The sequence below is a fragment of the Copadichromis virginalis genome, linkage group LG5 (assembly GCF_057382275.1).
Source record: "Copadichromis virginalis isolate Kocher_CV1m ecotype Utaka linkage group LG5, C_Virginalis_male_GT1.1, whole genome shotgun sequence".
NCBI lineage: Eukaryota > Metazoa > Chordata > Actinopteri > Cichliformes > Cichlidae > Copadichromis > Copadichromis virginalis.
The window spans coordinates 22666878-22682314 of NC_140622.1; the positions used below are offsets into that span (position 1 = coordinate 22666878).

The 15437-nt window shown below is 38.5% G+C and overlaps 2 protein-coding genes across 4 annotated transcripts; one reads left to right on the forward strand and one right to left on the reverse strand.

Annotated features, from left to right (window-relative positions):
- The first annotated feature begins 1095 nt into the window (after positions 1-1095).
- On the forward strand, positions 1096-3376 carry LOC146709702 (uncharacterized). The gene is made up of 2 exons (XM_085457952.1): positions 1096-2568; positions 2750-3376. The coding sequence occupies exons 1-2, from the start codon at positions 1831-1833 to the stop codon at positions 3374-3376; spliced, it is 1365 nt and encodes a 454-aa protein (XP_085314078.1). The 5' UTR covers positions 1096-1830.
- A 376-nt stretch (positions 3377-3752) lies between these two features.
- On the reverse strand, positions 3753-12254 carry LOC146709703 (sterile alpha motif domain-containing protein 3-like). 3 transcript variants are annotated; one of them, XM_085456779.1, is made up of 10 exons: positions 12129-12254; positions 11022-11106; positions 8237-8351; positions 7714-7902; positions 7542-7629; positions 6484-6645; positions 6163-6372; positions 5530-5695; positions 4602-4681; positions 3753-4448 (listed from the first exon to the last, which is right to left on the reverse strand). In XM_085456779.1, exons 2-10 carry the CDS (start codon positions 11101-11103, stop codon positions 4146-4148), a joined length of 1395 nt encoding a protein of 464 aa, XP_085312905.1. In that variant the 5' UTR covers positions 11104-11106; positions 12129-12254; the 3' UTR covers positions 3753-4145. The 3 variants fall into 3 exon arrangements, with proteins under 3 accessions (XP_085312905.1, XP_085312906.1, XP_085312907.1); XM_085456780.1 differs by lacking the exon at positions 12129-12254 and adding an exon at positions 8572-8781 and having other exon boundaries at positions 11022-11054; XM_085456781.1 differs by lacking the exons at positions 6163-6372; positions 6484-6645.
- Between the last annotated feature and the right edge of the window lie 3183 nt (positions 12255-15437).

Genomic DNA, 15437 nt, shown 5'->3' on the forward strand with positions numbered 1-15437 from the left:
ATTCTGCTTTTCTTAAAAGCAATAATGTAAACATGCCTTGTGGCTGATGTTTTAGCATTATAGGATAGTATTACCATATTATAAAGCTTGATTTGATTTTATCTTAAGTTCTCAGCATTCTGCTTTTCTTAAAAGCAATAATGTAAACATTGTGCTTATATTTATGGCATATTAAATGGAAACATGTTTAGTAATTTCTGTATAATAAGCAGGAATCAGAACTGCAGACACACTCAGGACTGGATATATTTATTTAATACAATTTTAAGAAATTATCATCATCTAATAAAAACGTAATAATCACTAAAAGAAACTTCAAAGATTGAGATGATTACCTGAAAATGACTGGTAATCATCAAAATTGATCATACAATGTAGACTTGATCATGCTTGACTATTACCTCATTTTTACTGAGCTGTAAAAGAAATTGCTACCTAAATGATAAATGACTGGGTCATGTAGGTGCATAGTTTTTATAAGAAGTGATGTAATTGTGTGGTGGTTGGTTCACAAATACCTTCACACTACTTAATGTCTTTATGAAGTTGAAGCAGTCATGAGACCTTGTGGTGGATTTTTGTATGATATGTATAACTATGTAACTATATACACTATATTTCTATGTGCACTGAACAAATATATTTTAACTTTCATGTAGAGTCTTAAGCACAAGACATTTTGCTTCACCGAGGTTTATTAAGGTGGTACAGTAACAGGGCAGTTAATGTAAGGGGAGAGTTCTCCTGAATAATTTACTCTCCGGTAACTAACCTTCCCTAACACACACTCAACGTCTTTAATGCAGCCCAACCAAAAACAGTAACACTGTAAACGATATGAACACACACACACACACACACACACACACACACACACACAATGAACCCACACTGAAGTGTTTTTATATATGTGCCACTTGCTGTGTAAGATTTAGTAATTAGGATTAATGTGGGGTGGCTGTAGCTCAGGTGGCAGAGCAGGTCAGCCACTAATCAGAAGGTCGTTGGTTCGATCCCAGGCTGCCTCCTGGCTGCATGCCAAATATCCTTGGGCACGATACTAACCCCATGTTTGCTTACTGGTGGTGGTCAGAGGGCCCGGTGGCGCCAGTTTCCGGCAGCCTCGCCTCTGTCAGTGCGCCCCAGGGTGGCTGTGGCTACAATGTAGCTTGCCATCACCAGTGTGTGAATGTGTGTGTGAATGACTGAATGTAGTGTAAAGCGCTTTGGGGTCCTTAGGGACTGAGTAAAGTGCTATACAAATACAGGCCATTTAATGTGTGATGTTTGACTGTGTCATGACCTTTTGTGATAAGCCAGAGCAAGGGATAGTCACATATGCAGGACACCTTAAACTAGGTTTTTAACTAGGTTTTTAATTAAGCAGCAAGGCGGAACAAAGTCAGGGCTGTATCAAGACACAGACCAAGAACTGATTACAGTTTTTGCCCGTTGCTTGAACACCATGAACCCATGCCTAGACTAAAGTAACACAAGTTGAAGCTTTTGTTACCATACCTCAAACACATGTACCCCTACCTTAAACAAAAGTGCTGCTTTGCACCCCAGTTCCAATTATGCAACACACCTACTCCTTTATGCAACACACATGGTCCTGCATGCTACACTCCATTTCATACATAAGACACTTCGCTCACAAAATGAAATGTCAGGGTGCCATTCGGAAAACACATGTATCCAAAATACAAAACACATCGGGTAATTGCAACCACTCAAATACACACCTGAAGGCACTTACTTGCAAAACCGAACACCAATTAGCCAACTACAAAAAGCCCTCAGCGTAGCCATTTCAAGAACTTTGCAAGCATGGATGGAGGGAGAGCAAGAGGAAGAGGTAGAGGAGGAGGAGGAGGAGGAGGCCGAAGAGGCCATGCACGGACCCATATTTCTGATGAAATAAGAGCAACTTTGGTGGACCATGTCATCAACCATGGCCTGACTATGAGGGAAGCTGGGCAGAGAGTCCACCCACATCTAAGCCGCTTCACAGTGGCATCTGTAATACGAACATTCCGACTAGAAAACAGGTATGTCTTCACCTCCATACCTTCTGCTCTACTCAGATGGTTTTATAGCACTGTTCTACAGTATATCACATTACCATATCAAGTGTACGGGGTGCTAATGCTCTTTTTGCAGCCAAAGTGGCTGATTCCTTATATTGAAGTACAGTGTTGTACAGTGGATGACACAGTACGTACAGTAAAGTACTGTAAGAAAAATAAGCAAACCGATGACAATATGTGGTTGTATTTCTCCAGAATGACTCGAAGACCTTCTGGGGGAGGACGGCAACGCCTGTTCACACAACAGCAGGAACTTGCCGTTGTGGACCTAGTGAGGGCAGACAATGCCATCCGTCTCCACCAGCTACGACGGAAAATACTTGCAGGCAGGCGAGTGTTCAGCAACATAGCCCATGTGAGCATCACCACCATCAGACGCATCTTGGGTAAACACAGCATCACCATGAAGCAGCTCTACAGAGTCCCATTCGAGAGGAACAGTGACAGGGTCAAAGGACTTCGAGCTGAATATGTACGGGTAAGTGTAACTGTCCCTTACATTTACAATAGAGTATTGGTGAAGTCCAGTAGCAGCTGAATATGTACCATATCAGTACCACATGGATCTATTCTGAGAGCTACACAGGTACCTGTGTGATGGGGTGAGGGTGCTGTATGTGTAGCACTGTAGTACAGTGATATGTTCCCCTTTTTTTCAGAGAATCTTGGCCATGGATGGAGCTGCACAGCCTCATGAATACATTTTCATTGATGAAGCTGGATGCGACCTGAGCAAAACAAGACGACGGGGTCGTAATGTAATTGGCCAAAGGGCAATTGTGCACATCCCAGGGCAGCGCGGGGGAAACATCACATTATGTGCCGCCATATGCCTTCGAGGGCTTCTGCACCATCATGCAATACTAGGTCCATACAATAGCCAACACATACTCACATTTCTAGATGCTCTCCATGATATAGTTGTACAGAACAGACCAGATCAGCCCAGGTTTGTGGTGATATGGGATAATGTCAGTTTCCATCGGGCTGCTCTGGTCCAGGCCTGGTTCTCCAACCACAATCAATTTGAAGTGGTATACTTGCCCCCTTACTCACCATTTTTGAACCCTATAGAGGAATTTTTTTCGGCTTGGAGATGGCGAGTATATGACCGCCAACCACATGCCCGCATGCCTCTTCTGCAGGCAATGGAACAGGCCTGCGGCAATATTCAGGTGGCAGCAATCCATGGATGGTTTCGACATGCAAGAGGATATTTTCCCCGGTGCCTAGCGGGAGAGGACATTGCTTGCGATGTTGATGAGGTCCTGCACTCAGAAAAATAAAGGTGCCAACTGGAACAAAAAGTGGTTCTTTAGACTGATGCCATAGAAGAACCTTTTTTGGTGCCACAAAGAACCTTTCAAACAAAAGTTCTTTGAAGAACCATTTCTTTCAGTGGTTCATTGAAGAACCTTCAAAGGTGCCCCAAAGAACCATCAAGAAATGGTTCTTTGGGGCACCTTTAAAGGTTCTTCAATGAACCACTGAAAGAAATGGTTCTTTAAAGAACCATTTTTAAAAAGATCCTTCAAATGGTTCTTTAAAAGAACCATTTTAAATAACCTTTTTTGAGTGGTTCTTTAAAGAACCATTTTAAATCTTTCAAAATAAAATGTATCATAAATTGAATTTGAGTAGGGTAAAATAAATACAAGCACATAGACATATATTAATGGTTTATTGGCACTTTGTATTACAGAAAAAGACATTTTAATGCTAAGCACAACACCACTACTAATAATAGCATATAAGTCATTTAAACAGTAATAATTAAATATCTTTACTATAAATACATATAAATATTATACTATAGATAAAACAACAATTTTTACATTAGAAATAGCAATACTTTCATAACAGACAATTAAACAACACATTTTCATCAGCATGTTTGCATTTTCAGTAAAACTATTTCAAGAACAATCTTTTTATTTAAATTATCAATGAACTGCAGCCTTAAGTTATGTAAGTTAAGTTTAATGTGAGACTCATGGTCCTTTGTTAGTCCACACTGGGACAATTTCAGTCTCTCACCTGCACTATGCTGGCAATCTAGGAGATCTTTAATGCATTTGCCATTCTTTGCACAGCTACTGGTACAGGTGTAGTCAGAGTTCCCAAGTTGAGAACAAATGCCTCCAAAAAGCAAAATGTCTGTTTTAGTTCACTTGGATAGGCAACATTGTAGACATGGTACAGGGAGAAGACAATACCCATCGCCAATGAAATGTCCATTTCCCCACTGTCCAGAATCATTTTTTGTCCATCCATCTGGACATTGACCTCAGTTGAATCACTCAAGGGCTTGCCGTCACTGCTGCTGAGTACGATTGTAGGTATCGGGCTGTGTGGATCCTGAAACAGAAATTAAATTCTTGAAATGAGGAGTATAGTTTAAATAAGTATAAACAACAGCTGTCCCAATGAAAGTATAAAACTCCTGTAAAATACTGGATTTGTTCAAGACCCCCCCCCCCTCTCACCATACCAAAAAATATATAAATTTACCTTATTTATGACGAAGAGATGAGAGGCATTTTCTTTGAAAATAGATGGCAGGAGAAGAACAGCTGTGTTTACCATCTGACCTGAAAAATAAAGAGAAATATGTAAGTATTTTCTGGCCAATTTTGTTAATACAAAGGTGTAAAGGCCATATGAGTCCCTTTATCAGGAGTTGAATGTCTTGCAGAACATAAGCATTAGTGCAGTAAATGTATACCTAATTAACTTTTCAGTGTAATTCAGTGTAAATGTTAAGCATTTATACAAAACCCCCAAAATGTTGTTCAGTTCTGTAAGTTGCTAGCTTTAAATAATTTGAGTCCTAAAGAACTTGCAGAGCAAGTCTAGCTGCCACTGAACATTTTTTGGGATAAACATTGTGTGAATGACTGAAAATCTTCATAGAGATACATATAGCATCGAGGGTATATCAGTTAAATCTTAAAAGTACATCATTGCAGAGACGAGACAGGAGAAATGTCAGTCTGTGGATATTGTAAAGCAGCGGTCCCCAACCTTTTTTGCGCCACGGACCGGTTTATGCCTGACAATATTTTCATGGACTGGCCTTTAAGGTGTCGCGGATAAATACAACAAAATAAAACTAGTACCGGTACCGAAAAAAAGAAAATTTATTCATAACACACGTGAAAAGACCCAGGAAAACCGAGTAAACGATAAAAACGATAACAAAATAACGCTGAAAACCGATAAAAACCCTGAAAAACTATACATTTCACACCTGAGCCTCAACTCTCGCGGCCCGGTACCAAACGACTCACGGACCGGTACCAGTCCGAGGCCCGGGGGTTGGGGACCGCTGTTGTAAGGGACACTGTGTTTACTAATGTGCTGTATGTGAAACCTTAAAAAGTGGTATCTGAGATAGGAGTTAAAAATGTTTTTGCTCATTATTGCCAAGTGCCCTCACCTTTTCTTTCAGTGTCTGTCTGGCTCTCATCAACAGATTTTAAGCAGAGGCTTTTAAGGTTGCTGTTTGGGGCTATTGACACAAGCTTCGCTGCCAACTTACTGAATCCTCGGATTACTTTTTTGTCCACATCAGTTTTAAGTAACATGGAAGCCTCTTCAAGAAGCTAAAATAAAGGATAAACATATACATATTAGCTTTGTACCATAATATATACCATTATATAGCAAACCAGAACAATCATTATTTCACACATCAATTATCATTAGAGAAGAAATTATAATTTTGCATTTGTTTACTTTAATTCTCAAGTACACATTGCTGTGCAAAAGGGATGTTTAGACTATTCTTCCCAAAAAACTATCATTGGCATCAGATTAGTCCAAAATTATCCTGTAGCATGAAAATAAAACCAAAGAGAAAGACATAGTCAATGTGGCAATTTCTGTTAGTGTTCTGTTAGTGTACTTTTATTACTCATGAAATCTGCTGAGTCAGTCACTTTGCCTGTCCTGTAGGTACATGATTATTAGAAGTCTGTATAAATGTGCAGCACATCAGTACATATTCGTGTTTTTGCTGTGCACTATTGTTATTGTTGTTTTTTGCTGCAGTTTTTGATAAAACACTCACCACAACAGGGATAGTGAGACATGGGAATTCTCGTAGAACCTCTTCAGTAGTATGCTGAAGAATGTAGTGTGTTCTGTACTTCTGTATTTTCCTGAGGTGCGTTTGAATGACATCCACATTTGGCCTAGTTTTTTGGCACTCTTGCTTAATCACTGATACATGTTGGTCGGTGCTCCTTTCATCCTCCCCATCGTCAAGAGGATTGATATCCTGGTTATTAAAAAGTTTAGCAAATATTGAGAGAAAAAACAAACAAACAATACTTTTAACTTTTATGTACAATTTAAAATGGCAAACAAACATTGAGCATATTTAACTTGCCTTGGTTTTTTTCAAAAGGATACAGGGCTGGATATCTGATGATCTTTTTCTTCCTGAATTTGGAACTGAGTATTTCTGTCTCATTTTTTCAATTTCCTCTACGTCTACTAGTGGTCTTCTTTCCTTTTTAAACTTGTTCCTGAGAGACTCATGCAGAGCATCCTACAAATGATAAAAATGTAACTAATTATTCATAAATAGGTGCAACTAGGTCCTCCCTTTATGCAAGACATTTACCAGAAAACTTTGAGTGACATAAAGCTGGTAGGTTTGCTGTAATCATGTCATAACCTAATTAGTTCCTATTTACAGATCTCTTCTTTAACTCTTAGGAGTTGATCGAACACATGATATAAAGGTTTGGAGCACTTTAGATTGGCTAAATACACTATAAAAGGTAGATAAAGTATTAATGGCAATATGTCCTACAAGCATACTCGTCATGATCTTTCAGTCTATATGTTAATACCTCTACCTTTTAATAATAATGTATACTTTATTGATCCCCACAGGGAAATTTCTCTCTTTGCATTTAACCCATTCACTCAGTGAAGCAGTGGGCAGCCACTAATCAGGCGCCTGGGGAGCAGTGTGTAGGGACGGTACCTTGCTCAAGGGTACCTCAGGGTAGCCGTTCAGTTGATTCAAACCCCCGACCTTCCGATCATGGGATAACCACACTACCTACTGAGCTATCCCTGCCCTATTTTCAAATTTAATTTTTTAAATACAAAAACTACACTATCCTGATACAAAGGCAAACAGAGCTAATATAATGCTGAATTTCACACCATTCACTTGAGAATTCACAGAGAAATGAAACAATTAATTTAAAAGAGCAATTGATATTTTATTTATTGTTTGACCATACTGCACGACATCTGCCTCAAAAATCACAATACTAATACTTGTATTGTAGTGGCCACAAGGGAACAGATAACCTCTGAATATGTAGCAATGAAAATGTTAGCATGTTACACTCATTAGCCAATAATTGGGCAATTCAAAGACAATTTGTTGGACAATTGTATCAATGTTTGCTTTTCAGGAATACTTACATATCCAGAGCCATAACTCTCCTTCAAAAAAGGAAAACTCAGAAGGACAGTCCTCAGAAGGTCTACATACTGCACATGAGAGGGATACCTGCAAATTTTGAATGATGAACTTAAATTCTGATGTACATACTGTATTTTAAATGAATCAAATCTTAATTATATATAGACTTACATTGTCTCATTACTCAAGTGGTCAAACAGTGCTTGAATAAGCATGTTTTTGAGTCTGTTCTTGGTGGGTGACTTTAGTGCTGCATCTTTATTGGTCAACGCAGTGAGCACAGCTGGAGGAAACTGCACTTTGCAGTTAAACATAGGTTGGAGTGCTGACACAGTATGCTTTTCTTTGTGTTGCCTTCCACTGCAAGAAGAAGTAAGAAGTATGTTTAGAGTTTGTTACAAGACATGAATATACGTGTCCTTGTGTCCTGCATCAGGAATATCCGCATATTTAAAACGTACAATAACAGCTGCTGAACTACAGAAACAGAATCATAACAGAGAGTAAGAGTGGCTGTGACATTTCAATTTGAAAGTAAATGGGTGTGTGATGCACATCAACGCTGGAGAAACAGAACAGGGCTTGCGTCAACCCCTTGCCCCCCACCCTCCAACACCATAAACCTAGGGGAGGGGAAACACTGGATTGTATGAATGTACAATTCAGTGAATCAACCAGTCAACTTAAGACTCACTCTTTCAGCTTCTCTACAGTAGACAAAAATTTCACTTGGTCTTTCACTTTTGGAAAAAGACGCTCACTCATTCTTTCAGTCATCTGCAGAAGTGTCGATCCATCGATTTCATTGTCTGTGGCACAGAAAAACAATAAGACACGATCAAAACAGAAATGAGCATGTCGAAGATAAAGAATAAAAATATTATAAAACATTACTAAAAAAACAGCTATGAGTTCATTAGTGACTATAGATGATGACAGACCTGTGGAATAGCCAAAAAGTGGTTAAAATCATTTTAACAGTGGTTGACAACTCCTAACTAAAAAGTCATGGTTTAGGATGTATCTTACCTAACTTTGGTATGGACTGCCTTAAAAGGTCGGTGGATCAGTGTAATGAAGTCTTGACCATCACATCTGTATGCGTCCAAAGCATGAAAGTCTACCTCATCCCCAGGCTTGAATATCAACAGATCATCAGTCTCTCTGATGTGGTATGATTGAAGGTGTCTTATAAACTCCAGTGTTGTGAAAAGTCTTCCAACAAGAAACCAGTTGGCCCTGATATACACAATCAGGACTATTTTCACAAACAGTGGAATTTGCTCTGCATGCAGAAGTTCCAAAATGAAGAAATCTCCAACTGCATATTTTACAGAGTTTAAAATGATGCATTTACTTGTCCAGAGTTTCTCATCCACAGTAACGGCTGTCTCCAAGTTTTGCAAACAAATCTGCAAGTTCACTGGAAGTTCTTGAAGTGATAAGTTATTAACTGCTGCTTGTGTATGATCGCTCCTGATGATCCGTTCAGGCTGCCACTCCCAGCATTGACGAAGCTGATTCCTCTTTGCCAAAGTCTGACAAATATTAATATAGTTATTGGTGTTTCTTGCTACTGTCTTGAAATATTGATGTCTGGCTTCAAACCTCATGCACCAATGAGAGCGGAGTGACCCATAATCAAGGATGAGCTGAGGATAATGTAGCAGAAAATGCAGCTTGGGTGTAAACACACCAGGAAACAGATTGATGAAATCTGTCAAAAAGTAAGTGATCAGTTCATGTAGATTACTAATCCAGTCAGTGCTGATGGTTGGAGCAAGAATAATCTCTTCTATTTCTCAAACCAAAAGATAAAGCTGCCAAAACTTGTTACCCTTTTCAATCCTGGAGCCTATGAGGAAAGGCAGAGTCCTAAATAATGTCCATTTCTCAATAGCAGTTCCAGAGATATTTCCATCCAGTGCTACCTTCTCAGATATTAGAGCAGGTTTGGAGGTGCAGTCATTCTGTCCAAAACTAAAAGTCCTTATGCTGTCATTCACCTCTTGGATAGTAACGGTTTTGTCCTCGTGCAAGGCTTTTACAACAGACTTCAAAACAAGAGGAATGACCCCCTCAAGAAAATCATGCATTACATCAGGTGGGAATGCATTTGTGGTATCAAAATATGACAGCTTGTTGAAGGCACATGGGCCAGTTACACCATACACTGACCTACAGTGGGGGTCATCTTCAACACATTGCAGATGGTATGCATGAACAGTCTTTGTTCTAAGAACACAATCTCCCTCACTAATGATCCTAGACAGGTCCTTGTAATGACACATACAAAACCTGCATATTCTACCATTACTGAATGAGCAGCTAAAACCTGCAAGTGTGTGAGAGGTTAGGTTGTCTGCAGATATTGTGGCCAGACCACCTTTGATGCAGTACTGTCTGTCTTCAAATTTTAATCGTAATCCACATTCTTGCAAAACCTGTAGGTCACAAATTAATGGTTCTAATATTTTCTCAAATCCATATGTTTTCACCAATCTATGTTTGACAAGTATCAACAGATGAATATGTCTTAAAACAGATCTGTCTTTTGGTGGAATATTTCCCAAAGTAAAATAAAATGCAGACACTTTATGTAGACGTTTCTTTGATCCTAATGGATTAGCAACTTCAAATTCATCACTGTACAACTGAATTCTCAAATGTGGGTTGTCTGTGTTAAAAAAATCACTTTCTTTGTAAATTTTCCCATCACTAAAATCTGTTAAGGTTTCAGGAGCACGGGATTCTGGCCTAAAAATTTGTCTTAAAATGTTAGGATCATTACATATTAATTCTAAGACTTTTAGAAGTGACATATACTGAAAAGTGTCCTGTTTCCCAGTAAAAGGATCTATCCCCAGGATACATTCAACAGGTTCAATCAGGTTTAATTTCTCAACACAGTATCTGTCTAGTTGATATGTGTTGCTGACTGCACTGAAGCAATGTTCTACCAAACTATTGTCATCAATATAATGAAAACTTGATATATCAAAATTAAGAGTCTGCAAACATTTAGAAAATATCTCCCTATAGTTTTCAATGAAATACTTGAAAAGTGACTCTACTTCACTAAGAACAAATGTTTGAACTTTTCTATTTACAATACTTTTCTCTTGAAGATTCAAGGAAAACAATGCCAGTTGTTTTCTCACAGTCTCTGTAAAGTTCTCTACAAGTTCACTCAGAGTTTGTTCAGATGATTGGGGAAATTCAACAGTTTCCTGGATGACAGGGTCACAGTCTGGGGCAGACTCTAATCCTTGTTTCTGATATTTATGTTTCTTCCTTGTGTGATTTTTCAAAGATTTCACAGACAAAAACTTTCTGGGACAGTCTTCTAGTCTGCAGACAATGAAGAATCCACATTCACTTTCATGGTATATCTGTTGATGTTTCAGCAGTTTTTCATATGTTGGTTTTCTTGTGGAGCACTGTGGACACTGATATGGCACATCCATAGAAATGCTCACCTACAAAGACCTGTTGATAATCTGCCAATTCATTTTCCCCAAGCCAAAGAGATACTTCTCCAACAGTCCACTGCTGAGCCATGATCTGTTAAAACAAAACAAAATGCCATTACATTGTTTTATTCTGTGACATCAAAAACTTATTTATTTTTTATTCATTCATTTTCCAAGCCGCTTTATCATCATAAGGATCGGAGGGGTGCTGGAGCCTATCCCAGCTGTTTTTTTTAGGCGGGGTAGACCCTGGACAGGTTGCCAGTCCATGGCAGGGTCGTCATTCAGATATGTATGTTTGGATTGTGGGTGGAAACCCACACAGAAACAGGGAGAACATGCAAACTCCACACAAAAAGGCACCCGGTTGACCCCGGGAATTGAACAGAGTCTTTCTAGCTGTGAGGCAGCAGCGCTAACCACTATACCACCGTTTATTCTAACTTTTAAGCCTTCTTCAGATAAATATTGATTATTTTATGCTTTGGATTATCTGGTCTTGTTAGTATAATGACCTCTTTTTTGCCTAATATATGATGTTGGATAAATGAAATGTACATAAAAAAAATTTAACTATAATAAAAACGGACATTATCTTGGTAACATCAAATGACTGGAGCATAATTTGTCAACTACTCTGAAAATAAGTTATACAGTAACAGTCAAAGACACAACTTCTCATGTGTCACATTTCTGTTTATTCAAAACACTTATGCATTGCTGTATTTTATACAGCTACTCCACAATTCAAAGTACAGGCTACTGAATTTCTGAGTTTCTAGACCAGACACAGAGCTCACACAACAGGCTTCAGGCACCATTTTGGTGACTTTAACCATATTATTAATTTTAATATCTGTCTAGCTGACATTAGTTTATGTACGCAGCACGCAATATAGCCACATATTTTACAGGCCAAATTAATTGGGAGCACCTTCACTTAATTGTAACAGTGGTTTTGTTAGGAAAACAGTTCTTTATACCAGATACTAAACTGCGTTAACGTCAAAGGCTAACGTATCTAACCATTACTGTTAGCACAACATTAACAGCAAGCTACAATGACGAGTAACAAAAACAAAACAATAAAAAGGTTTTATGAAAATGTTTTACCTTTTCCAACAGTCCAGGAATCCAGAATCCTTTAAAGACCAGCAGGTACTGAAGACTGTTATCCACTGGCAACGTCCGAGAGAAAGTTTTCTTTCCGTTAGAAAGTTCAAGGCTCGCGCGATCTGTGTGCGCATGCGCATCCCTACAGTTGCCCCCCCCCTTTGGTTGTACTACGTGTTCTAACGTCTCTCTCACTCTCCATGTCTCTCTCTCTCCCTGTCATTTATTTGGCTTGACACATATAATAATAAATTGCGCAGTGATAAACAAGTACTCAGATCACATGTGCAATTATTATTTACTTATATTATTTTATAATTTGACTTTACATACTGCTGGGTGGTTTGTAAAGTTCACAGTAACTAGTATTATCATTATGATATATGATATATATATATATATATATATATATATATATGAGAGAGAGAGAGAGAGAGAGATCTGATATAGATCAGTATCTGAATCTGTCTAATATCCCCCGAATGGATTGTTAATTTATAAATTCACCATATTCATAAACGGCTTAATAATAAATTCTATATTCTGTTACCACATTATTTGTGATCAGTGGGTTTGCAGGGTGGGTGCTGGGGGTCTTCAGGCTTTGGCCCCCACCCCTGCCACCAGAATATTTTTAAGCAAGTGTTTCTAACTTTAATTTGAATATTCAGTATCCCACCATCTGTCCCCCCCCCGCACACAAACAAAACACACAGTATAATTTAAACCCTCATTAAAGTGAATATTATTTATGCCATTTACACCATCAAACTTAGATTGCTAAGGATGAAGAACCTTTTGTTCTTTAAAGAACCATTTGTAATAGCTGAAGAACCATCCACAAAATAAAAAGGTTCTTTGACGTATGATGGTTCTTTAAAGAACCATGAAGACATCTGAAGAACCATTTAAGAACCATAATTTTTCTGAGTGTGTGGCCAGACCCCAACAGACGGCGGGATCCATGAGCCCACTTATGCACAACTGTCATGGTTTTTTGTGTTTACAGTATAGTGTTTTTTCTATTGCAGTATTATTGTGTTGTTGTTGTTTTTTTTGCTTTATCTGAATTCATGGTACTGCAATGTACAATATTGAGTAGGTCTATTTGCGTTTTTGGTTGTTTGAAAATGTGTCTCCTGTAAATGTGCCTTCTGAATAAACAATGGAAATCAAGGACTGCAGTGTTTTATATAAAGAAGACTAGTGTGTTCCCCCTGATCTGTCAGTGTTTGCATATGATGCAAGTATGTGTCATTTTGTCAACAGAGTTACATTTTGACAAAGGAATGTCAGGTTTTGACAGCAGAGTTTAGGTTTTGGGAGTAGAGTTTCAATTTGGCACAGATGTGAATGGTATATTTCCCAGTGTTGTGTCATGTGTACTTGTGTGTACAGTTTTGGCACAGAGAGCGGAGTTTTGCAAAATGTGTTCAAGCAGTGGGCAAAAACTGTAAGAATTAAAACAGGACTACAACAGTTCAAAATCAGGACTACTGAGGACTTAACCAAGACAGAACCAGAATCAGAACTAGATGATAGTAGCACTAAAAATCATCATAGACCTGCACTACAATTATTTTTTAATTCTACCAAAGTCCACTATTTAGATTGAGAAAAGTTTATATAATTATTTAGCCTTGTTTGCACAACAAGCCTGCATAACTTAATAAATATAGAATTTGAAAAACAGTGTTGGGGAGTAACGGAATACATGTACCGCCGTTACGTATTTAAAATACAAAATATGAGTAACTGTATTCCGTTACAGTTACAGTTTAAAAAGGTGGTATTCAGAATACAGTTACTTTGTTGAAATAAATGGATTACATTGCGGTACTTTCCTGTTTCATTTTGTCGCGGGTCAGGACTGTTTGGGTTTTGTTTGACAGCTACGTTCTGTTGATCCAGGCTGCAGCGTTACGGTTGCCATGGTTACAGGGCAACGCTCTCTCTCTCTCTGCGACTGTGTGTTTCCTGGGTGAGAGAGCGCCTTTAGCATTGTTGTTGTTGTTGTGCTAAGCTAACAGGCAGAATGATACAAGCATAGCTCTAAAGAATGTAGCATCATGGGCAGTGTAGTCCGTGTTGCAGGGAGAATGGACCGCCATACACGTTATGGGTCTGTGAGGGCGAGGAGGGAGAAAAAGGGGAGTGGAAAGGTACGAGTTGTCGTCGAGGAAAAACGGGAGCTGGAAACATGTAAATATAATAATAACCACTGCAGCCAAGAAGAGTGCCTGACGAGCCCAGTTGTAAGTAAGCTATTAAGACTCGACTGTACACCGTGTTCGTGTTTTCCTCCGAAAACAATAAGTTCCGTTGGAGCAGCCTTTCAACGCCTCTCTCTGTCTCTCGCAAGAAAAGTTGACCCACACAACAAAGTAAAGCTATTTTTCGGCTACGAGCCGACAGGGACCCCGCCGTATTAGTCAGAGGTCCCTTTACTACAGTTCGGAGTCGCGGACCTTCAGTAATAGTAATAAATCACACAGCAATAGTACATTCACGTTGTTGTAAAAAGCATGATAATATATTAAGTAATCCAAAGTATTCAGAATACGTTACTGTCATTGAGTAACGTAACGGAATACGTTACAGAATACATTTTGGGGCATGTATTCTGTATTCTGTAATGGAATACATTTTAAAAGTAACCTTCCCAACACTGTTGAAAAATAACAAATCTAAAAAGAAACACTAGGTACGAGATACGAGTACCTATGATACGGTGATACTTTTGGTAAACACTATTTGACTAACATGTGTGTCTCACCTGCTCTTGTTCCATCTCTGTTCTGTCCTCATTCTCCTCTCTCTCCCTCTTTGTGCTGACAATCATCAAATATACAGTTGAAACCAGATATTTAAACACTCTTCAGATAAAAACAAAAACACTTTTTAAATTGTAACATCAAATCAGAGTAAATGTTTATTTTTTTCAGATTGCTAAATATAAAAAACATATTTGTTAACTTTAAGAGTAAAGAGAGAAACTATCTGTATATCTTAATTGTAAATGGCACCAAATTGCATTCAAAATTGAGCCACACTTATGGAGCTCCACAATTCTTTTCCTGGCGTTTTGTTGACATCTCTTGATTTTCCCATGTCAAAGAAACAGGCTCTGTGTTTTGCCTTATATGCATCCACAGGTGTGCCACCAATTTACTCACATGGACTCTACTAACCTATCAGAAGCTTCTTCAGCTCAGAATGGAATTCTGGAGTTTTCTTATTAATTAACAATAAACTTAGTGTACATGTACTCCTAAATTTGATGAAAGTGATAATAAATAGACAGCTCTG